This window comes from Culex quinquefasciatus, chromosome 1, assembly GCF_015732765.1.
Source record: "Culex quinquefasciatus strain JHB chromosome 1, VPISU_Cqui_1.0_pri_paternal, whole genome shotgun sequence".
Lineage (NCBI taxonomy): Eukaryota > Metazoa > Arthropoda > Insecta > Diptera > Culicidae > Culex > Culex quinquefasciatus.
In genome coordinates, this window is record NC_051861.1 from 82,880,355 (window position 1) to 82,906,350 (window position 25,996).

The window sequence follows — 25,996 nt, forward strand, 5'->3', positions numbered from 1 at the left end:
AATAAAAATCATGAAGATTTTTTTATGAATGAAGAGATTATTATTATTTTTTTTTTGTTTATCAAACTCTATTTTTAAACAACATCAAAGTTAATTAATCTGATACAAAAAATATAGCCTAATTTTAAAGATTATGTTAAGCGTTAGGTAATGATTCTGTTTCATTTTGTATCATTGATTGAATATATGTAAAAAGATTCCAATTTGAGTTTGGCAATGACTTTCTTACCGTAAATATTTTTAATTGTTTAGCTAAACTTATTAATTCATTTAATTTTTTTCTCAAACGTTTCCCTTGAACTTTTTTTGTTAGCATGAGTAAAACTTGAACTACATGAAAATTGGAAAACCTTATTAAAATTTGAAAATATGAAAACATTTCATTTAAAATAAGAAATGAAACATTGAATCTTATCAAACTGAATTTAAAACATTAAAAATTGAACGGTTAAATACTGACATCCAGATGACTCAACATAAATTCAAAATTTCTATATCAAAATTTACAAAATTTAAAAGGGATACCAAGTTCCATTTCATTTTTGGGTAATTCTCCGCCAACTCACACAGCAGTTGCCCCGACCCCTCTTCGATTTGCGTGAAACTTTGTCCTAAGGGGTAACTTTTGTCCTCGATCACGGAGGTCCGCTTGATATCTCGTGACGGAGGCGACCCTCCATTTGCATGCAAAGAGTTTTTCAATAACAGCCTGAAACGGTGATGAGATAGAAATTTGTGTCAAAGGACTTTTATGTAGACGCCCGATTTGATGGCGTAATTCCGAAAACGTTTTTCATCGAAAAAACACTAAAAGTTTTAAATTCTCCATTTTTCGTTACTGACTGTAAAATTTGAACATGTCATTTTATGGGAAATTTAATGCTTTCGAATTGTTCATTTTTCATTTTTTCATTTTTTTCGTGTTCTTGCAGGGTTATTTTTTAGAGTGTAACAATGTTCTACAAAGTTGTAGAGCAGACAATTAAAAATTTTGATATACATACAAAGGGGTTTGCTTATAAACATCATAAGTTATCACGATTTTACGAAAAAGTTTTAAAAGTTGGTCGTCATCGATCATGGCTGTTCATGGTCACCCGCGACAGACACGGACGACGAAACAAAGAGAAACGCAAAAAGTAACTTTTTCAAAACTTTTTTTCGTAAAATCGCGATAACTTGTGATGTTTATAAGCAAACCTCTTATGTCTATATATCAAAATTTTTGTAATTGTCTGCTCTACAACTTTGCAGAACATTGTTACACTCTAAAAAATAACCCTGCAAAGTTAGAAAACACGAAATTTTAAAATGAAAATTTTGTTCTAAATGAAAAATGACCCTTCTGGGACAATGTAGATTCGAAAAGTACATTAAATTTCCCATAAAATGACATGTTCCAAAATTTTTTACAGTCGAGTAACGGAAAATGGGAGAATTTTTAAAACTTTTTTATTGTTTTTTTCGATGAAAAATACGTTTTTTCGGAATTCTGAGTACGTCATCAAATCGGGCGTCTAATTTTACATAAAAGTCCCTTTGATGCCAAATTTCTATCTCATCACCGTTTCAGGCTGCAAATTATTGAAAAACACCTCTTTTTTCGCATGTTCAAAAATGGAAGGGGTCGTACCGCCCCTCCGTCACGAGATATCAAAAAACGGACCTCGGATTCGTGATCAGGGACAAAAGTTACCCCTTAGGACAAAGTTTCACGCAAATCGAAGAGGGGTCGGGGCAACTTTTCCCGATTTCGTGTGAGTTGGTAGAGAATTACCCTGATTTGAAAACAAAAGACTTTTGTGGAATTGAGAAAATCAAGGTTTGTTTCAACGCAAAATCGGCGTTGATTATATTGAACAAAAATTTTGTTGATTCAAACCTCGTACAGGCTGATTGTACAAAACTTTTTTCTGCGTGAAATAAAGTCATTCCAAAGTTGTTTGGGCTTTCAACTAATATCAGACCAATAACAAATTTGGTTAGAATAATATAAAGTGTTTTTAAACCCTTAAGCAAAAATGGATTTTTCAAGAAGATTCCATAACACTTTCTGTTATTTTAACAATATTTGTTATTGAAATGGCATGAATTTTGTTATTACCGTCTGCCCGGGATTTCTTACGTAAAATAAAGAAAATTTTAAATTGTTCAAAGTCCATTCACCTCAATTCAAAATAATATACCAAATACTTACAAGGCATCTATTTTTGGAATCACTAATAGAACAGTTAGCAGAACTGGTAATTGAGTTCCTACCGATGAGTGGCAACGAATCACTCGGCTTAATTCAGCTCCCAAATGGACTCTGAAAGCACTTTTTATTTTTTTCAATTAAATTCTTCATATTTTGCTGAGAGCTGCGGTGTGCACTGATTGGGTTTTGTGCTAATTGATAATTGAATTCACAAGGCAAACATTCCCATTTGCTCATTTGCTGGTCCTAATTGCACTCTGGCTGCAATTATGAGCGGTAAAATTAAATGTAATGTTTGTGTAGTCCATGGAGAGCAAACAGCAGCCATCATTAATGTTATTTACTCTATGGTAAGCTTTTCTAGGACAAATAACGTTTTGTATCCCGATGGCACTCCAATTAATTCATTCAGGAACATTCTCCGAAAGCCAGGAATCTCAACAGTTCATCGCAAATCACTTATCTCCCGGAGTGCAACGGTAACAAACAATTTAAATCTGATTAAATTCGCCGGAACAACCTCCGAGCCATTGCTTGATAAATCACCAAGGAAAAGCTTCTGGCGATTCGGTTGGCATTTGACTCCACTGGGAGTGATTTTGTGTCCTTATAGCCTCTCAAGTGACACTTTCAAAATTCAAAGAACTTGTTCAATCAGTTATCAGATTTATTTTTTATTTAGTTTATATTTTTCTAGAGCGAACAAAATCCAAAAAGTCAAATTTAAGATAAAAGTTAACTATTTTAATACAGTTCACGAAAACCACATTTTCAGAAACTATTTAGGCGTCGAATTCTCACCCCAAAATTCTGCACCCAAATAAAAAATCAGCACTCATTGCGTCACCGCATTAATCACGGCCGAAAAACATCAGTCCAATTTGGCGATGATGAAAACCTCTCGATTCCAATCTCCATTTTTAATTGCCATCACACAGAAAATCCCACCCGGACAGTGTTGATCCTCTCTGACGCAAGTCCCGAAACACCTAGCTATTATTTTCGGCACCATTTTTCGTGTTGTGATGCTATTTTAATTAAAAGTCCCCAAAAGACAACTCGCGGTGTGACATTGCGAGTGGAAGAAAAAAAAACTATCAAAAACAACTTGATTGGAAATGCAGATGCAAATTCCACCGGCCAGTGTTGCGTGTGCCAACTATTGTTTGTGCATTTTGAGGAACATTTAATTGGAACGAGATCAAATTTATTTATAACTAAACATTTGCACAGACTTCTAAAAAACGAAGAATTTTGCGAAACATGAACCAATTAACCTCGTGACAACCGTAATACTCCTCTAAATTACAAAGGGGTTAGAGAGAGAAAACGCGCGAGCTCAGCGACGACCACAACCGACGTTTACACGATTAATTATTAACCAGGCAAACTGTCACGAACGCGAACGCACGAGCAGCTCACGGTTTGATGGCACGCTTTGTGACAAATTTATTATGGGGGGGATTGAGAACGGGTCAAAGGGAAGGTAAAAAAACAGGAAGGCAATACTTTGTGAGAGCATTGACACCGTTAACAGTACTGACTGTACACTTAAAAAAAAAGTTTAATTAAGGTAAAAATGTGGTTGGTTGAATATCATATTTTTATTAAGTTATTTCACCAGTTCCTGATGTAAAAAACACATTTTTTGTCACAAATTCTTTTACCAATCCCAAATGTAATATTACCATCATTTGTTACTGTGTTAACATTAAGTTGATCAATAAACTGTCACTGAATCCGCTTTGTAAATGCCGGCCCCGATACTCTTCACGTGTGTTCCCCTCAGGAATAGGGAAAGATTTTCTTTTTTTTACTTCCCGAAAAAAATACACTGAAAGAAAAAAACACACCACTTTAATGAGATTTTTTGATTTTTAAGTTGAAAAGTCAAATTTGAAGGTGAGCCCACGATTTTTTTTCGATCAATTTTTTGTGAAAATAGCCTAAGATGTTACAGAAAGGCTCACGAAAAATGCAGGATGGAGCAACACACCTAAAAAAATACAAAAATCATTTAGTGAAACTGTTTTTTTTTTAAAGTGCTCTAAACATGAAAATTTTCAAAAACTGAACACGAGAGTCAATTTTTCAGACAATTTTACATAAAAGTCTCCAAATTGATAATTGTCCTAAGTCCAATCCTTGTGAAGTTACATTTGTTTTAAAAATAAAAATGTTGAAAAAAAACGGTTTTTTGATGGTTCTGGCAATTTCTATATGACAGACTTGATTTTTCAGTCTCGAAAATATTTTTAACGGAAAGCTCGTCCAATTTCCCATAAAGTTGTCATTGACCACATTTTAATTGGATGTATGGGCTTGCAGATTTAAGCTAATTTACTCTTCAGGTTACTATACTACACTGAAAAAATATTATGTTTTTAGTTATGAGTAATGTAATTAGCTTAAATCTGTAAGCCAAAAATATGGGAAAATGGACGAGCTTCCCGGAAAAAATATTTTCGAGACTGAAAAATCAAGTCTGTCTTATAGAAATTGCCAAAAACCATCAAAAAACCTATTTTTTAACATCACAAGGATTGGACTTTGGAAAATGGTCAATATGGTGACTTTTATGTAAAATTGTCTGAAGAATTGACTCTCGTGTTCGGTTTTTGAAAATTTTGATGTTTAGAGCACTTTTGAAAACAAACAGTTTCATTAAATATTTTTTTATTTTTTAAGGTGAGTTGCTCCATCCTGCATTTTTCGTGAGTCTTTTGTAACATTTTAGGCTATTTTAACAAAAAAATTGATCGAAAAAAAGGTCGTGGGCTAACCTTCAAATTTGACTTTTAAACTTAAAAATCAAAAAATCTCAAAAAATTTGAGTGTTTTTGTCTTAGACCACTTTTTGACACGATGCAACGGCTTCAAGATACAGCAATATTTAAATTACGAAATACAAAAATATTTAAAACACTTACGCCTTTCTCAAATGACATTCTCGAGTGTAACTGGCTCCATATACTCAAAAATGGCTTATATATGCGTAGGATCACATGTCTACAAAGTTTCATTGAAATCGGAGGGAGTCGAGAAAAAAGTACCTAAAAATTCCTGTTTTGGGCAATATTTTTACAGATTACCCAAATTAATGATATTTTTTGTAAATTAAGCCGTTGCAAATATTTTTTAAAGTTTATTTCCCTCGACTCTGACCACAGTCGAAGAAGGGAACAAAACAAAAGTTTAAAAATTTAAATAACGAGCCATGGTTTCAGCATCTGTATAATAAAAGTGTTTAAAAATGTTTCCAAAATATCTAAGTATTGAAGATTTTTTTGCGATTTTTTTTTTGCTGTGCTGTACTGACATGCTCCATATGAGTATCAATGCAGAAAATGCATTTTAGTTTGTTTTCAGTTGACTTCTACTTTCATTAAATTTTTAAGTTATTTGAAAAAAATGTCCCCTGATTTTTTAGACCAACTTGAAGAGAGGAAGCTTATAAACTTTGAAAAATATTTGCAACGGACTTACAGCAATTTCACATAAAATCTGTACGGATGTGTTTAAAATTTATCAATTTTTGTATTTAAAGAAATGAAAACCATAAGCATTAGAGTGGTCCAAATCCGGGCCTTCTCGGGGCTGCGCAAAAATGGTTGTTTTTAGAAGCTAATAATTTTTTATCTAAAAATCCTCAAAATATGGCGTCATCGGAAAAGTTGTTCTAAATTTAATGAAGGTTCTACATCTGAGAATGAATCTATGACATTTCCCCGAAACCCATATTACCGAAGGGACATTTCCCCGAATGCCCCTTCCCCGAAAAGACACTTCCCCTAATAGTCATTTTCCCGAATTCCATTTACCCGAGTTTCCCATTTCCCCTAATCGTCCACATCCCCGAATGCCATTTTCCCGAATGGGCCACAATCCCGAATGCCACTTACCCGATTAGTCATATCCCTGAATAGTCATTTCCCTGAATGCCATTCCATGGCATTTTAAAAGAAAAAAAAAATGATGGCAATTTTTATCACATCAAACAACATATTTAAAGGTTCGTGTTGGCCTTGAATGATCAACTTTCTTTTTGGCCTCATTCAGAACAGACGTAGCATTTTAGGGGGGATTCAATACAAATTCAAATACAATGAATATTGTTACAGACCTTTTTTTATACATATATTCTCAAAACAAATACTTTTTTCTTATAGACATGATAATAATAATGCAATAGAAGTTTTGTTATTTTTTATGATTCAAAAAACATACCCTGCGATTTTCGTAGTACAGAATCCCGTACACACTGATCATTTTATTCACATTGCTGGTTTGGGATTTGGCGAAAAGTATAATCAACAAAAACTTTAAATAAAATTTGAACCAGCCTTATGTACCTATTTGTCCGATTTTTGGGTTCTTTGACAAAATTCGAAAAAAGACAAATTTCCTTGCAAATTTCTCAAAAACAACATCTAGTTATGCGGTTGAATACAAATGTTAATTGAACAAAAAAAAAATCTAGTACAGTCCAGACTTGATTATCCGAAGGCTTCGGAAAAATTTCACTTCGGATAATCGAAACTTCGGATAATCGAATCACGAAAAAAAAATGTTATGCCTATTTTTTATTGTCGAGCGTATGTCCCCTAAACTACGTTAAAGTGATTTAGAACTTTTAAATCCAAGGCCAATATGGCGGTGTTGAAATATTGAAAAAAAAAAGCATTTTATTATTTAATAGGCACTCAACTATTCAAATTTGACTAAAATGGGGTTGCAGAACTCAAATTTGATGTTTAAAACAAGAAAAAGAAGAAAAACAACGAAAACAAAATTTTGTTTTTGATTCGATAATTCGAAGTCCCATACAAACCTTCGGATAATCGAGCTTCGGATAATCGAAACTTCGGATAATCGAGTGTGGACTGTAATTGGGTCCTAAAATTAAGCTTAAATTTGTTGTGGTTTGGTTGAGCGTTTTAGCAGAATGCATTACTATGAATGCAAAGAGACGAGTTGTTCCTTTTAATTCCGCTATAATTTGTGATATTATTGTTCCAACGATAAGGCTTATATTTCTAAGTACAATGACCCTTTGAACGACCGCAAAGGATTTAAAATGGATTTTTAATTCAATTTTTAAAAAATCACTTAACGGCCCTTCTTGGCATAAAAGCATCTACTTGACAGCTCGTTCCAAGGGGACCATAGTTGATCCATCGAAAAAATGTTGTCTTGTCAATAACTTTTTATTTGCATAAAAATGAAAAAAAAAGTTATCAGAAATGGTTTTTAATTTAGTTTTTTACCGTTGTTCATAAAAATTGACAAAGAGCTTTACTACCCAATTTACAACATTTAATTAACAGCATACCCAAAAAGCTGTTTGTTCGGTAAAATTGAGAAAGAAAATAACTATTAGTCATGAAAAAGGCTTTAGCGAAAATGATGATTAGGGGATATGAAAATTTAAATTTAAATAAACGCCAATTGGCGTAAGTGTCACTTCGGGGAAATGGCATTCGGGAAAACGGCCGATTAGGGGAAATGGAATTCGGGGAAATGGCATTCGGGGATGTAGCTGATTAGGGGAAGTGGTATTCGGGGATGTGGCCATTTAGGGGAAATGATTTTCGGGGAAATGGCATTCGGGGAAATGTCATTCGGGGAAACGAGCTAGACCCATTTTGACGATTTTCCCATACATACTTCTAGCGATTAGACGGTCAGAATGAGCTAAAATTTGTAATTTAGCCTATGCCCCGACAAAGCCCGGATTTCGACCACCCTAATAAACGTTCTTATTAAGACCAAAACTTAGCTGGTTTAACAAACTGAAATAAATTTTAATTGTTTTCTATACAAAAAAAAAACTTTTACGTGAAGTCTTATGTAAGTTTTTGCAGAAAAAAAATTAAAAGTTCTATCATAATTTTTCTCATAAAAAATATCCGTATTCTACAGACTAATTCTCTACGATTTTGCATATCGGATATTATTTAGCCTTCCAAGATAACGCTTTTTTATTTATTTATATTTATGGAAAAAATCAGGAATAACTTTTGAAAAAAATCTACAAGATCCCTTTCCTCAATTATTATATTAGACAAGATCATAAAAAATACCGTGTTTTTTAAGTTGCTTAAAGCGTAATTTTTGTATCCAGATTTTTAAGCAAAGATGGCGTTATGAAAGGTGCACGCCCGAAATGTCAAAATCACGCAGTGGTACCAATATTACAAAAAAAACTGTGCACGATTTTGACATTTCAGGCGTGCATCTTTCGTAACGCCAGATGGATTTTCAATGTATTGCAGTTTATTTTAAAAAAAATATATAATTTGTGATATGGTTGAACGACGTCAAATTTGGCACAGATTTTCACTGAATTACTACTTGTTTTGTTTCTAAATTTCACAAATATCGTATTTTTTTAAAATACTCAATTTTTTAAATACATAACGATAAAATAGTTGACGATAGCCTTATCGTTTTACAAAGTTGTCTTTCCGGTCTGATTTTTTTTTTCGGAAAAATAAGTTAATACATTGATGGGAAAATTCCAAACAGGTTTGTCATTTTTGAGTTAATTTGATATCAGGGTTGCCAGGTTGCCAGATAAATCTGGAAATGCTAGTGTCGTCAAGAATAAAGATTAATCATTTATGTGCCAGGTTTGCACAGATTTTGGCAGATTGTCCATTTTCTGACAATATCTTACAGGTTTCAGAATAAAAATCAATAAATAATTGAAAATCGAAAAATAGTGCATTGTTATGTTGTGCGATTGTTAATTTAACCTTTTTGAGGCTAAAATATACTATAGAATTAATTCATATCCACCCCCTTGCACATACCTGAAAAAAAAACCGAAACACATAAAAATTTGCTTGGAAAACAAAAAAAAATAACATGTTTTTATAAAAGATTTATCCATAAAATCACTTTTTTGAACTTTGAATGCATATTTTTTTAATTTCAGTGGTTAATTATGGGTCACAAGATGATTATATTAAATTAGAAAAAAAAAACAAATAGGATTCACATTATTACACAAATATAAAGGGTACTCAGTCTTCAATGTTAGTCTATGATTAAAATAGGGTAAAAACGTACGACGTAAAACACTAATATGGCTATCTCTGGAAATAAATTTTGGAAAAGCTTCAAATTTTGGTCACAAGCAGTTTATGGCGCATGTTTTCGAATGGTTTTGCCTTCCTCATCTTACTGAGGAAAGGCTATAAAATCACTCAAAAAATGAACTTTTTAATTAGACCTCCTAGACCTACCGTCATTTACACATATCGTCTCAGAATTACCAGCTGAGCAAATGTCTGTGTGTTTGGTTGTATGTAGACATGTATACCGAATCAATGTCGCTAGAATATCTCGTCACTGACTGAGCCGATTTTGACCGTATTGGCCTCATTCGATTCGTCTTGGGGTCCCATAAGCCCCTATTAAAATTTATAAGATTTTGTAAAGTACATTAAAATTTACGCTTCAAAAACTGCTGCATATAAATTTCACAGTTTGCAAAAAGGGTGGTTTTTGCATGAAAACCTGTCATAGTATATATTTTTAGAAAGGTTCTGATATGACCTTTCTTGTGGATTAAGAATTTTCAAGATCTGACTTACCTATCAAAACTAACAAGCAGTTTTAAAAAATGGTCTGAATTTACATAACCTCAAATGGTCCCGCTCGTCGCTTATTTTTATTAGGACCTCTTAGGTGCTGCGATCACGTGAGCGGAGATCCATACACAATGTGGACACTCTTGGGGGGTTGGAATTACTCTATAAATGAGAGTAAGGCACCAACTACCTAAAGGTGGATTAAGTAACGTTTTTTGTTTGAAATTGAATTGTTCGAATTTTGCAGTGTTAATTGTAAAATAGTCCAAAAAATACCTCTAAAATTGGTTTGACCACATTCACCGGTCCAAATTAGTGAATTCTTGTCTCCGAACCCACGGTAACAAATCTGAAATATAAAAATTGTGGGTTTTACGAACGGTTTTCCAATGATGGAAGGCACAGATTTTTAAGAGCGGATACAAACATCGCTCAAGTGTTTCAGAAAAAGGGCTCTCAAAAATTAGACTTTGAGTTTCAGATTTCGGGCCAAAATTCAATCGAAAGAGCGCATCAACATCTTTAAATTAGTAATTGTATTTTTTTCTGGGACGATTCTTGGCCGTGCACGATTTTTTTAAGTTTTCTGAGAAAAGAGTTTTTCCAAAAGCAAACCTTAAACCTTTCTTTTGTAAGAAAGGCTAAACATAATTTATCACTAAAATGTTAAATTACGTAGCATTTTAAAGACGATAGTTGTTTAAGTGGTTTAAGGATTACCCATTGAGTTTTGAACAAAACTTTGGCTGTAATATAGACAAATAACAATTTAACAGTCACAAAATTATTATTTATTCAGGAAATTCTCTAATCCGTCTTATACAAATTGTTCGCTCTACAGCATTGCCTTGGTGTTCTCTATTGCGAGATTTCTATTAGGAACCAGGTGTCCGAGGTTTGAATCGGTAAGACAGACAATCCAAACCTCTTTTTAAACCTAATCTTCCATTCACCCAGGGATTCAAACTGACGACCTTTGGATTGTGAGTCCAGCGGCTCTACCGATGCATGATTTATACACTTTAAATTGGATTATTTACGGAAATTGATTTATTTTTGAGGAATTTGGGCACACTAAGCCTCATTTTATTTTACAGAAAACATCCTTTAATTATTATGTTGATTCTATAGCAATCCCCAGAATCTCACTCCCAAGAATGGCAGATTCCCCAAAATAACTCATTCTGCGAAATATTTAGGACATTATCAAAAAATTAGCATTTGGAATCGTAATAAAATCTTCGAGAGACAATTGATCTATTTTTATTGAAATCAACTTACAAATAAAAAATCAACTCAACGGAAATATCAGCTTTTTTTGTTGCAGACTATTTCAATAAAAAAAATGTGAAGTACATTTTCAACTCACCTTGTTCTGCACTTCCACGTTCAGTTTCGCTTCCAGCTGGGAAGTCGTTAAAAAATCCTCAACCTTCCCGTGCACGCCTAGATACTTCCGGTCTGCTGGTCACAGCCGATCTTTTAGTCGGCCACAGTTTCAAGAAAAATACAAGAGGGGGCCCTCAACCACGCCACGTCCTCCCCGGGAGCAATCCCCCCTACGCACGTACGAAACAGAGACTCAACCTCAAGAGCCGTTTTTTCCTTTCCTTTTTGGTTTAGGACTCACTCTCCCTTTAATCAATAACAATCAACCCGAAAAAAGTCCTAAACCTCACCACCAACAACAAGTGGTTCTTCCTCCTTCACTCCCACCACCCACACTGCACTACACACTATTCCGTAGACTCCCAACCTTCTTTGTCTCACTCACACGTCATCATCATCATTATCGTGATTTTTGCGCGGCCGAAGAATGAGAGTATTGTGTATTGTCAGAAAAAAAAGAGGAAAGAACAAAAAAAAAAACTTTCGGCGCGCTAGCTATATTTAGCCACGCGGTTTACCGCCGCGACCCCGGCAAAGAATCGACTCTGCTAAAGGGAGCGCCCTCCCGTTGGTCTCCGACGACCTGCTCCCGGAGTCGGAACTCCATGTGGCGAGATCCGTGCAGAATTTGTTGATAAATTTTTGATACCACTTGATTATTCAACATCCAGAACTCCGCAGAACACTCGGAACACCACCGCGGCCACCCGGTTCGGACCAGGTTCCGGCCTGCCCATCACCCCGGAACTCTTCAACGTTCCATCACTTGAACCTCTTCCTTGTTCGGAATGCCACCACCGTCTTCCTTCATTCCTCCTGCGTCGTCGCCGTCGACGTCCCGCGTCCGTCAAAATAACGGGGCCCCGTGGCCACCCCTTTCCCGCTAATCCCGGGTCCAGCGGCTGTTCCTCCCTCCGTTCAGCTTTAATTCACCAAAAGAAAAAGAAATCCGTAACAACACACGCGCGCTCTTTCAAAGGTCCGGACCGCGGCCAGAGTTCCGTCCAAAAGGCGTTCCGATTCGGTCGACGGTTGCATGTGAACTGGTTCCGACGGCGGTCCTCCTCCCGATCCACGGTCCCGACGATCCCGACCGTGGTAACTCACTGGAAAAGAGCGAGTCCTGTCGGTATCAACGCACGGAACACGCATGGAAGCTGGTGAAAAAACAAAACATTCGGCGCTCTCTCTCTCGCTTGGACAGAAGGTACAAGACCATAACTTCCGATCAGCTGGCCGGCACACCGGTGAGATGGCGGCTCTCCGTGCTCATGCGCAGTCTGGCAGTGGCGCCGACGGCGGTTCAGAAAGGAACTCATGCTCAGAACGTGGTGTGGTGGAAGCGGTTTTGGGAAAAAAACGGTGGGTTTAAAATGGGAACCGGTTGAGCGATAATTATAGATAAAAAACAATAAAAAAAAACACGAAAAAATTTATCTAGAAGAATTACTTTGACTACTAAGATGGAGAGGACGTCCACTCTTTAGTAAGAAAAGCAGAAAGTAAAACAGTCCTAAATCTGATCGGTATATCCAATCAGTGTTAAATGTATAGCCGAAGCTAGTTCATGGCCTGGACTATGATCTGTAAAAGCTTTCGAACGGATTTGTTAAACATAGACGGTTGATCAAACGGAAAGTTCGATATCGATGAAAATTTGGAATGATGCAAGGCTCAAAAACATTTTTATTTACAATTTTGTTAATTTTCAAATGTTCATTTGGGACCCAAAATTCACAAAAAATATAGTCATTTAACCAAATAGCATAAATGATTTCCAAATTTCGAAAATCAAGCTGGTGCCGGTTCAGGTTTTGCGACCAATATTTCGATTTTGTGAAGAAATCAGTATCGATTAAAAAAATCATAACTCGGTCAAAGATTTTTTGCACAACCTGGAAATTTGTTAAAAGTTGGCTTTTGATCTCCCCTACAATATATAAAAAAAAAAACAAAATAAAAATTGTGTTTTTTTGTGCAAATCAAGTTTTTGTGACAAAAAGTTAAATTAAAAATCACCAAAAATTTTTTTTAGGTGTATCATTTTTTTCAGTGTAGTCCTTATCCCTACCTACAACTTTGCAGAAGACACCAAATCGATCAAAAAATTCGATTTTTGAATTTTCATGCATCATTTTTGTATGGACAGCTGCCAAATTTGTAAGGAAAATTATAAGGACAAACTTATGATGCAAAATTGCTTCTCTGGGCATACCAAAGGCACCAAAAAAGTTTCAGCCGAATAAAAAAATACAAAAATTAAAATTAATTTAAAAAAATATCGATTTCGTAGAGAACTGCTCCACTGAGAAATATTCAGTTTTTACAAAATATAGACTTCAAGAGGCTGCAAAGAAAAAATTAAGGTAATATTCATCAGGAATTGATGACGGATTTTGTGTTCATAAAAATGTTGAATTTTACATCTGGAATTAATTTTGAAATTTTGGAATTTAGCTTTTAGCGATAAAAAAATCAAATAAAATACCGGGATTTTTTACCGTGTACCTAGTCTTTTTGAATCCGACAGATATTGTATGAAGCCATGCATGAACAAATATTGCAAAATAGTTTCTTCTGATATAGAGGCATGGACAAAGTTTCATCCAAAACAACAACAAAAAACAAAATTAAAAATCTCGAAAAAAGCACAATTTAAACAATTTTTCAAAAGACAGGCAACAGCAGTCTTTAACTATTTTAGATTTTTCTTTGTCTTGTTGAAAATACGTTTTTACGATATTTTAAAACAATGTCCATGAAAGTCTCCTTGAGACCAAATTTTGAATTCATCATTCCAGGTTGCACATTTAAAAAATGTTTTTCTTTTTCGAATGTAAAAGATAAATATAGTCGTACCAGCCGAAAAATGGATTTCAAATTCGTGATAAGGGACTAAAATTATTCCTTAGGACAAATAAGAGAGGTCGAAAAATTTTGGAGAGATTCTTGTTGGTAAGAATTGCAATTGGAAATCGAAAAAACATATTTTCATGATTTAATAGCGTTTTTTTGGGAAAATTATAACAATTCGGAAAATAACATAAATTTTACTACTACTCTGTTCCATTTAGTGAATTGCTCCCAGGTTTTACAGTGGCATGGCAATTTCAAAAAAAAACAACCGTGACCAACAGACCTTCAAGTGCAGCACACCCATCGCTGATCTGCAGTTCCTGAAGTAAAAATAAAGTAAACAGAAAAAAAAAGGATGAGTAAAAACATGGGCCCACTTGTAACGGCAATCAGTACCACGCACTCTCACTCACCTGCGGGATAGGCTGTAAATCCAAACCCCCAAATGTCAGTGAGAGTCAGTTTTTGGCGAAATCAACGTACCTGAAAAGCTGAACCTGTAGTTCGAGCCACTTCATCGGCTTCTAGTTGCGGTTCCGATGTTGATGCTGGTCGATGTTCTGCTGCTGGCGGTGAGCAATCATGATCCAAGTATCTCTCCCATGTCGGGGAGACTTTTTTTTGTTTCGGATGAACTGGACTCGTGTCGTCGAATACTTACTCATTCCTGGAAGGATAGAAGCAAAAAAAAAAGATTGGTTTAGTGAATGTTATTGTTATGGGGGTAAATCAATTAGGATATCAATATTGGCCGGTAGACAAATTGTAACAAAAGCCTGATTCTAGGAAGGATATTCATAGGAATAGGAGCCATTTTTCGGAACATTAGCAATTGAATTATGCAATTGATGCAAATACCTAGGAATTTATAGCTAATGATTTTTTTGCAATCCTCATGACAACATATTATTTCATTACCGACTTCAGAGACCTTAAATGTTTGAATACACAACTCAGAATTTTCGAAGTTGATGTTAGTAAACGCTTTAATTCGTTAAGGTATGATAGATTTGGGATCCCTGAACACACTCCAATCGAAATTAAAATTGTAAATTTCAGGTATAAATGCTATGGAATCACCATAAGCAACCAAGCGCACCCCCTCATTGTTACTACCCCCCATAAATAAACGTGGGTGCGCATGGTTGCTTAAGATAATTCCATAGCATTTATATCCCGGCTCTAGTTCTTGCTATTTTAACTTTTTGAACATTTTTGTAAATTTTGCTGCTAGTATGTAGATTTATCATGAATTTACCCTCCCTGTAAAGGCTTATCAATTGATTTCACTTAAAAGGTTCTTCAAATCTCTGAAATGCAAGTATAACATCCGACAGTAGAAGTGCTAATTTCTTAAACAAACACTGATTTAAATTGAAATTAATAAGAAGAGCAATTGTCTGAGATTTCGATCCATCCAATTTTTTTTTTTGATTTTTAATCCGGCTGAAACTTTTTTGGTGCCTTCGGTATGCCAAAAGAAGTCATTTTGCATCATTAGTTTGTCCATATAGTTTTCCATACACATTTGGCAGCTGTCCATACAAAAATGATATAAGAAAGTTCAAAAGTCTGTATTTTTTGATCAACAAAGTTGTAGGTGAAAAAAATGATGCAAGGTAAAAAACATTTTGGTGATTTTTAAGATTGTGTCACGGTCGCCAGAAAACCATTCCCCACAGAAGTTTCTTTCTCGAAAAATATTAGGAATTGATCCAAAGTAATTTCATAGATTTGATTTTTTTTTTTGAATTTCTCAAAAAATATAAAAATTGGAAAAAGTAATTTTAGCCATGCCAAGAAATTTTCCTTTCTTTTTTGACAACAATTCTTGAAGAAATAACAGAAAATGCAATTAAGCCTATGACTCGTTCTATTATTCTAAGAAATTTTCCCTTCATTTTCAGTCATGTTAAATTAAACAAGTTGTACAAATGCCGAATTAATTGCAATTTCTTTTTATTTTTAAGTTGTTCCGTGAATGCAATTTTTAGTTTGCAAAGAAGAAAAATGCTTGTTAAAATTAAAATTGGATTATGGGTGTCATTTGGTATAATTCCATTTGACATATTGAACCTTTGGAATAATGCTCATTTTGCATGATGATTAAAATTTTCAACAAAAAATATGACTAGAATCGCTTTAAAGAAGACTTTCTAAATTTGTTTTAAGGTGATAAATATTGCCTTTTTGCAATTCCGTCGTGAAACTACTTACTTTTCCTGTCATTCTTGAACGACGAAATAGCCTACTTTTCTGTACCAAAAATAACAGAATCGAATAGCAACACTTTTCAAAATAAATGCTGAAAAGTTCTACTTTTCAGCACTCAAATGGGTGCTGAAAAGTTGAGCTTTTCAGCACTTGTTTTGAAAAGTAACACTTTTCAACATTTTTTTGATTTAAGCGATTTATTGACAAAATACATGAAAATTTGACATAAAACATCACTCAGTGTGTGTTTTTTGGAATTGCAAAAAATGTTGAATGGAACTCGTTGCAAAACTTGATTTTTTCAGCACTCTTCGTATTTATCCAACTCGGTGAACCTCGTTGGATGAATGTACGACTCGTGCTGAAAAAATCCTCTTTTTGCAACTTGTTGCATAAACTACTATTTTGCAATTCCGTCGTGAAACTACTTACTTTTCCTGTCATTCTTGAACGACGAAATAGCCTACTTTTCTGTACCAAAAATAACAAAATCGAATAGAAAAAAAAATTTAAGTCAAATTTTCATGTATTTTGTCAATAAATCGTTTAAATCAAAAAAATGTTGAAAAGTGTTACTTTTCAAAACAAGTGCTGAAAAGCTCAACTTTTCAGCACCCATTTGATTGCTGAAAAGTAGAACTTTTCAGCATTTATTTTGAAAAAAAAGTTGAACTTTTCAGCACTTGTTTTGAAAAGTTATACTTTTCAACATTTTTTTGATTTAAACGATTTATTGACAAAATACATGAAAATTTGACATAAAATTTCACTCAGTGTGTGTTTTTTGGAAGTGCAAAAAATGTTGTAACTGCAAACAAAAGTTGAATTTTCGCTTCAAAGTTTGTAATAACCTTGTAATAACTGCTAACTACTGGTGATTATTACTCACGGGCAAAACATTACAATCTTAATTTCTCGCATCACGATCGAGATTGTTCGATCTAAATATTACGATCGTAATTTGTCAATGGTAAGTCAAAAAAAGCGGGTCTCGTGGCGCAGGGGTAGCGGCTTCGGCTGCCGATCCCGATGATGCTATGAGACGCGGGTTCGATTCCCGCCTTATCCACTGAGCTTCTATCGGATGGTGAAGTAAAACGTCGGTCCCGGTTTCTCCTGTCTCGTCAGAGGCGCTGGAGCAGAAATCCCACGTTAGCGGAAGGCCATGCCCCGGGGGGCGTAGTGCCAATAGTTTCGTTTTAAGTCAAAAAAAACAAAGCTTCACCAAAGCTTAAAACACATTTAGAATGTCAAAAAATTAAAATATTTTTAAAATTCAGAATTTAAAATTTTCAAAATTAAAATAACTAAAAAAATAATTTCATAATTCTTTTTTTTACTTCAAAATTTAAATGATTTCTTTTCTTTTTAATTTTGATTTTTGAATAACATATTTTTAATTTTTAATTTTTTTGAGAATTTTTTATGTAATAAATGAAGCTTTGGTTATTTTTGACTTATTATTGAAAATTTTAGAAACTTTAGAAAGGTTGGAAATCATGGAAATTAAAAAAAAGTTAAATTTTGTAAATTTTGTAAATTTTATAAATTTTGTAAATTTTGTAAATTTTGTAAATTTTGTAAATTTTGTAAATTTTGTAAATTTTGTAAATTTTGTAAATTTTGTAAGTTTTGTAAATTTTGTAAATTTTGTAAATTTTGTAAATTTTGTAAATTTTGTAAATTTTGTAAATTTTGTAAATTTTGTAAATTTTGTAAATTTTGTAAATTTTGTAAATTTTGTAAATTTTGTAAATTTTGTAAATTTTGTAAATTTTGTAAATTTTGTAAATTTTGTAAATATTGTAAATTTTGTAAAATTTTGTAAATTTTGTAAAATTTTGTAAATTTTGTAAATTTTGTAAATTTTGTAAATTTTGTAAATTTTGTAAATTTTGTAAATTTTGTAAATTTTGTAAATTTTGTAAATTTTGTAAATTTTGTAAATTTTGTAAATTTTGTAAATTTTGTAAATTTTGTAAATTTTGTAAATTTTGTAAATTTTGTAAATTTTGTAAATTTTGTAAATTTTGTAAATTTTGTAAATTTTGTAAATTTTGTAAATTTTGTAAATTTTGTAAATTTTGTAAATTTTGTAAATTTTGTAAATTTTGTAAATTTTGTAAATTTTGTAAATTTTGTAAATTTTGTAAATTTTGTAAATTTTGTAAATTTTGTAAATTTTGTAAATTTTGTAAATTTTGTAAATTTTGTAAATTTTGTAAATTTTGTAAATTTGTAAATTTTGTAAATTTTGTAAATTTTGTAAATTTTGTAAATTTTGTAAATTTTGTAAATTTTGTAAATTTTGTAAATTTTGTAAATTTTGTAAATTTTGTAAAATTTGTAAATTTTGTAAATTTTGTAAATTTTGTAAATTTTGTAAATTTTGTAAATTTTGTAAATTTTGTAAATTTTGTAAATTTTGTGAATTTTGTAGCTAAGGAAACCTTGAAAATTTTTAAAATTCTGGAAATTTTGAAAATATTGGAAATTTTGAAAATTTTGGAAATTTTGAAAATTTTGGAAATTTTGAAAATTTTGGAAATAATAATAATCACTACGGTAAGTATTTCTGGGGAACGATACATTCTGAAGAATGGATTTCTGGGGAACATGACACAATCATTTTCAATTTCACTTTTTGTCACTTAAACATGATTTGCAAAAAAAACACTTTTTTTATTTTCTGATATGTTTAAGGGAACATCAAATACCAGCTTTTCAGAAATTTCCAGAACGGGCAAAAATCTTTGACCGAATTATGATTTTTTAATCAAAAATCGAAATATTGGTCGCAAAAAATTTTCAACTTTATTTTTCTAAGTGAAATCGCATTTACAATCAAAAAGTTTATTAGCGAAGTTTTGATAAAGTTTAAGTTATAGCCATTTTCAGGTAACTTTTTTGACAAAAGTTGCAGTTTTTTATTTTATTAAATTAGTGTCCATGTTTGCCCACTTTTGACAAAACAGTTTTGAAAAGCTGAGAAAATTTTGCTTTAGCTATTTTGCTATTTTTTTTTTTTAATTTGTTGATACGACCCTTAGTTGCTGAGATATTGCCATGCAAAGGTTTAAAAACAGGAAAATTTAGATTTTCTAAGCAACCTACCATTTTTTAATGTCGATATCTCAGCAACTAAAGGTTCGATTTTCAATGTTAAAATATGAAACATTCTTGAAATTTCAAGTCAATACTAACATTTCAAAAGGGTCACACCCTGTTTTCCCCTTTTGAAAGGTTAGCAATGATTTAAAAATGGTTGAAATAGAAAAAAAAAACAATATTGAAAACGCTCTATTCAGGCAGGTCGATTACCTAAAAACAAAAAACCACAAAAAGGATTCTCTACAAACAATTCCCCATCCTGCCGGGTCCGGAAGGATCCGCCCATTAGGCCACCACAATATCGAGTAATCAATCTAGCTCAAACAGCAGTGTTCGAAGAAGTCAGCCCAGAGAACCAACGTAGAAGCTGCAAAGCCACAGTTGTCACTCGGACGGATAAGGGATTTTGGTGCTGCCCAAAACTGGTTGGGGTTTTGGTTGGTGGGGATAAACGAGAAAATCTCTGACAAAGTGCTTTTTATGACCAAAGCCGGAAAAAGGGGGTGCGAGGGACTTGATGGATCTTTCGGGAATTATGAAGAACAAAACAAAAGAAACTTGTGATGGTCAGTGGGAAAAGTTTGAAAGTTGTAACTAACGCAAAACTAGAGCTTTTGGGACATAAATAAGAATAATTCAAGAAAAATTGTAGAATTGAAAAAGAGGGCAATAAATGATCTTATTTTGGGCCTACAAAGCAGATTAAAATATTGTTTTCGTTTCCACACAAAACAAAAATCAACTCAAAAATGCAACAACACTCACGCTTTTCGATCCGGATTGTGGAAGTAGATGGGACGTTGCTTTTGGGGGGCGTTCGCGGTGGGGGGCTTTTCATTATCAATGACACCCTCCTCAAATTGAACATGATAGCCGAGACGGGCCAAATTAAGCAATCTAAGAGAGAGACAGAGAGAGAGAGAGAACACACGTGAGAGAACATCGAGAAATCAGGGGGGGGAGGGGAAATGCTCGACTGAATGAGGGGGAGTGAAAATGGTGGGAAAATTTTGGGTTGAAATATACGAGGATTCAAAGGATTTTGCGTGAATGATGTTTTAATCGCGACACGGATGGTCACCGAACGTCCCGAAGAAACGGAAGTGTCAAATCAAACAAAAAAAATCATTTCTTTATTTGGCATTTTTGTTCAATCCTTCAAAATCCAGAATAAAATAAACAATTCAAATTTGAAAAACAACTGCAATTTTCACTTTTTCAGGATGCACCCCAAGCATACATCATTTGTATCAAGCTGACTTGACAAGGGAAAATGGGGTCACGAGTCCGAAATCGGATTGGTTTTTCGCAGTGCTGCTGCAGGTGTTATTCCATTTACCGTCAAAATATAAACCAGGCAGTCCGTATCACAAAAGGACGGCCCGAAGCCAGTTTTACGCGGTGTGTGTGTGTGTGTGTCAAGTTCACGCACACGGTAAATACACAACATGAAATAAACTGGGAAAAACACTCGGGAAAGCCTGAACTTTTGGCATTTGCGGATTTTCCGGGAAGAGAATTAATTTTCACCTGGTAATGTCAAGATTGATTTTCAGTATTTAATTATGAAAGAAAAGCGAAATAATAAGCATTATCTGATAATTGTGTTATTTATAATGTGGCTTATTGAACAACATTTTATTTTACTCGTACATAATTTGTAAGGTAAAAATTATTTAAATAAAATTAACTTATCAATATAAATTAGGAAAAATAAGAGTGTCAATAACTGAACACGATTTAAAGTTCATTGGCTTCAGTTTTGAGAATACGCTTGAGCTCATTTTAAAACACATAGATTTTTTAAAAGTTCAATCTGACGTCATCGTGCTATCTTGTCGCACCCGCCATTTCAACGTTCCGATAAAAACGCGTTTTAATGTTTGACCTTGAATAAACAAAAATGAAAGCACGCAATGTAAACAATAACCAACACATTTTGCCCTGATGTTTGGGTGAATTTGGTTCTCGGAGTCCCGAGTTATAATTACAAATGTTTACGGTAGTCTAACTTGTACTTATGTCAAACGCGTTTTGACCTGAAATCCCTTTGGCCAATTGTCATACTTACAATAATTTTCCGGCTGTGTCAAGAAAGCACGACAAAATCAAAACTTCTTTTGAATGAAAAGTGACAACAATTCACGGAGGTTTTTGGTTCGGACTGAAATCAAACTAAGGGGATCTGTGAAGGTCAAAAGGTGAGGCATTGTCAGCTACATAAAATGGCGTTCTTACCTCGATTTGACCCAAAATGCACGTGTGACAAGTTAGCGCGACAGTGACGATTTATAACGATATATTATATTCAGTTTATTTAAAAAATTTCAAAAATTCTCATTGGGCCTTCTAAAACCATGTGGACAGTGAATCTGCCTTTTTTTCTGGTGTCATCTAGTATCCTTGGCAACGAACTTGATTTTCAATAAATGTGAATCGAAGATTTTTTTTAACTTTTATTTTTTAAAGGGTTAAAATGGATGAAAATAAACATTTTTGTGCATGTTTCTATCGTGAAATTGTCTCAGGAACACGAATATCATGAAATTATCACCGGGAAATTTGATCTAAGGGGTCCCCCGAGCAAAAATTTACAACCAAAAAACCACTTAAAGAAAAAGTGTTAACTTAATACGTTAAACTGCCTTACCCAAAGCGTTCTCAGTCTCAGATGGTAGTCCCAGATGTCCCCTACAAGCTGCAGGTCGAAGCGAGTTGATATCTGGATGGAACATTTTTTTATTTGAGTTTGAAAATTATGCTATTTTTGCACTAAAATGCCAATAACTCCCTTCAGATTCAACCAATTGGGATGCTTTGTCCTGCATTTTGTTGCATTTTCCAAGCCCTTTCAGATGCATTTTGAATTTTGAAAATAAATTGAATTTTGCCTAAGTAATTGCCTTTTTAAGATTTTTGACGTTTTTGAACCACCAAACTTTGTGTCCCGATTTGCCCCACTTCCCGTTGACCTAGAGTGCTCATATTTTGGCCAGATGCTAGTTTTATATGTACAAACAACCCCTGAAAATTTTAGGCAGATTGGTGAGGTCGATGCGAGATGGGTATGCTTTGCTCGTGGACTCGCTCTTAAATGAAACATTTGTATATGGGGTCATCCACAAAACACAGATAAGGGGCCTTCCACAAATCTGGGTATCCAAGAACTCCCGGAAGTCACGCCCTAGATATCTACTTGATCATCGGGGTCTATATGGGTGTATTAATCATCGGTATAGCTTCCGGTAGCTTCAGTGAACCACGAAGAATACTCTGGGCGTACGTTGGATTGTAATGGGCCCTCCAGGAACTCCAGGGAGTTATGACCTGATGATCCACCTGATCAACGGGGGTCTATATGGGTATATTAACCATCGGTATAGCTTCAGGTAGCTTCAGTGAACCACCATGGATATTCTGGGGTACGTTGGATTGTTATGGGTCCTCCAGAAACTCCCGGGAGTTATGACCTGATGATATACCTGATCAACGGGGGTCTATATGGGTGTATTAACCATCGGTATAACTTTCGGTAGCTTCAGGGAACCACGATGGATACTCTGGGGTACGCTGGATTGTTATGAGTCATCCAAGAACAGATCATCAGATGACCTGATGATCTACCTGATCAACGGGAGTCTATATGGGTGTATTAACCATCGGTTTAGCTTCAGGTAGCTTCACTGAACCACGAAAAATACTCTGAGGTACGTTGGATTGTCCAGGAACTCCTGGAAGTCATGACCTGGATATCTAGCAGATCAACTGAGGTTTATATGGATGAATTAATCATCGGTATAGCTTCAGGTAACTTCAGTGAACCACGATGGATACCCTGCGCCATGTTGAATTGCTCTAGGTCATCCAGGAACTCCCATAAATCATAGCCTAGTTTTAGTAGACACCCAGGCCATGACTTCCTGAATTTCTGGAAAACCCTAAACATTCCAACAAACTGCAGAGTATCCATCGTTGTCCACTGAAGTTACCTTAAGCTATACCGATGGTAATACTCCCATATAGATCCCCGTTGATCAGGTAGATCATCAGATCATAACTTCCGAGAGTTCCTGGAGGACCCATAACAATCCAACGTACCCCAGAATATCCATGGTGGTTCACTGAAGCTACCTGAAGCTACACCGATGGTTAATACACCCATATAGACCCCCGTTGATCAAGTAGATATCTAGGGCATGACTTCCGGGAGTTCTTGGATACCCAGATTTGAGGATGGTACCTTACCCGTGTTATTTCATTTAAATGTAAATAAAGTACATTAAAAAAGAAAACCTCATTTTACGCCAAAACCCCGAAATAACGCTCCCCCGAATTGCGCTCTTCCCCGGTGTGTGCCCCCCCCCCAAAAAGAGCGCACATGGGAGATTTAGTGTATTAAACTTCATGAAATATACAAATATTGGGAAACTACTCTTACGCAGCTTTTTTTACAAGCTTGTTGCTGCATTCAGGCGCAATCTAATACAATCTTAAAGCTTATGCAATTGATTTTGTACGGAAGGTAACAATCACTATTGGGTAATTCTCTACCAACTCACACGAAATCGGGAAAAGTTGCCCCGACCCCTCTTCGATTTGCGTGAAACTTTGTCCTAAGGGGTAACTTTTGTCCCTGATCACGAATCCGAGGTCCGTTTTTTGATATCTCGTGACGGAGAGGCGGTACGACTCCTTCCATTTTTGAACATGCGAAAAAAGAGGTGTTTTTCAATAACACTACTCGACAAAACAAAACTTGTGTCAAGGGATTCACGATATCTCATCGGTTCCTCAGAGAAAAGGCATCCCCGAATCCGATGCAATCGACAGAATTTGATTTTATGTCCACGCGGACTGACGAGAAGTTGGTAAATTTTTTAACATAAAAAAATCGAACAATTTAAAAAACACTTGCGTCTCCTCCCAACTATATGAGCCATCTACAAAAATATGGAGGCGCCTGGTGCATAGCCATTTCCTTTAAGCACAACGGAAACAACCAATACAAATGTATAAAAAAATTTCAAGTTCGGGGGGTCCACAGCTAGCATTTTTTGTACGATTATAAAAATAAATATTAAAAGTTCAAAATTAAAATATTTGAAAAACATTTTTTTAAATACATTTGTTTACTAAAATTTTATATTTCTCAAAGGTCTATGGGTACTTCGGGATGTCCATGGTAATCCAAGGACTCCCTGGAGTTAAGATCTACGAGTCTACCGCCGTAACAAGCAAGAGGCTTTTTTTCGCCGTGTACCGTGCTTGAGTAAACAAACATCGTTACTAGCGCGCATTTTAAATCGTTTTTTCTACGTGTTTTTCGCACCGTTTTTCCCCGCGGGACTTTTAATAGTGCAGTTAAGTGGAGGAACTAAGTGGACATTGTGGTGGTTAAAGAAAACTTTTGGTGGATTAGTGTTTTCACGGCCGCTAAAAAGTAACACCGACATTGTGCAAGCGTCTTCTTGCGACACTTTCCTTACTCCTCCTCGCGCACCCGTACCCGCAGCTATAGTCTTTTTCACAAGTTATTGTTACCTACCGCGCGCTCGCCATCTGGTTGATAAAGTTACCCTCCAAGTGACCACCCTCCGGATTTGATCTTTGCTGCCGACCAATAACACTTTATTGGCAACATATCGAGAATGCCGAAATCCAGCAACTGTGACGCCGAAGTTTGCCTGGGCAAAGCAGCAAATCGCTCCCCCCGAGTTCGCTGTGAAATTTGTTCAACCAGCGTGCACCTCAAGTGCGCAAACTTGGACAACACCGTCGTCAAACCATTGCGGGATTCCGCCGGCCTCTGCTGGTTGTGTCCTAATTGCCGCGATCCAGAAAAACGAAAGGCGACTTCCAACAGCAACACCATCGATCTCATCTTGCAACGTTCAACTTCAACGCTCAAGCTAGTCGGCGCCCTCATGGACACAGTACAGATTTTGAGCCGGCTCATCAGGACCATGTGTTCAAGGCCCGTCTGCAGTGCTGGTCGTCCATCTGCCCTGGATGCTGAGTTCCCTGGAAACCACGATCCTCTGAACTTCACCGAAATCTTTGAATCCATCATGAATGGTGACAAACGACCACGATCAAGCAGTCTCTCCAGACCATCTTTACCTCAGCCAGACAAAATAATGAGAGTTGACGTTCCGGTTGACCAAACGCTCGATTCAAATAATTCAGTCCCTACCGTTTCAGACGCTGAGGAAAGACCTGATGCTGAGCAGCTCTGCGCCGATCTATTGCTCCGAGCTGCTTCGGAAGCTGCTCTGGGAGCGGCTGCCTTGGCTGTTGAACGCGCAGCTGCCGCTCGTACCACCAATAGCTCCATCGTTCAAGCCGCCCAGCTTGACGGGACTACACCACCGATTGCCCCTCGGAATGCAGTCGCCACCCCCGCCGCCACCGCTCAATCAGCGTCCGCTCAACCAGACGCCGTTTATCCAGCCGCGGCTCACGCGGCCCCTGCTGCTCACTCGACCACCGCATTACTGCCTCCAACTGATCCTATGGTACAACAGGCGGTTTTGCCGCATTCGCAGGTCTCGCAGCAGCTGCTAATCACGCCTCAGGCCCCGCCTCAACCACAAACCATGCCCTCGTCCCAGCCTCTGGTTGTGCCACCGCA

General features: G+C 35.4%; 1 protein-coding gene and 1 long non-coding RNA gene across 3 annotated transcripts in view; both read right to left on the reverse strand.

Annotated features, from left to right (window-relative positions):
- LOC119765409 overlaps nucleotides 1–12,612 on the reverse strand; it is a 66,219-nt gene extending 53,607 nt beyond the window's left edge. Inside the window, exon 1 of the long non-coding RNA XR_005276701.1 lies at nucleotides 11,165–12,612. This is a non-coding gene — a long non-coding RNA (uncharacterized LOC119765409). The remainder of the gene's footprint in view (nucleotides 1–11,164) is intronic.
- Nucleotides 12,613–13,947: 1,335 nt separating this feature from the next.
- Nucleotides 13,948–25,996, reverse strand: part of LOC119765407 — a 61,760-nt gene continuing 49,711 nt past the window's right edge. Inside the window, exons 3-4 of one of the 2 annotated variants that reach the window (XR_005276700.1) lie at nucleotides 14,524–14,707; nucleotides 13,948–14,360 (exon numbers count right to left, since the gene is read on the reverse strand). Coding sequence is in view for 1 of the 2 variants with exons in the window: in XM_038249195.1 (XP_038105123.1) it covers nucleotides 14,698–14,707; nucleotides 20,131–20,262 (142 nt within the window). In the remaining variant the exon portion in view is untranslated. Of the gene's footprint in view, nucleotides 14,361–14,523; nucleotides 14,708–20,130; nucleotides 20,263–25,996 lie in introns of those variants that run through there. The other variant, XM_038249195.1, reaches the window with a different exon arrangement.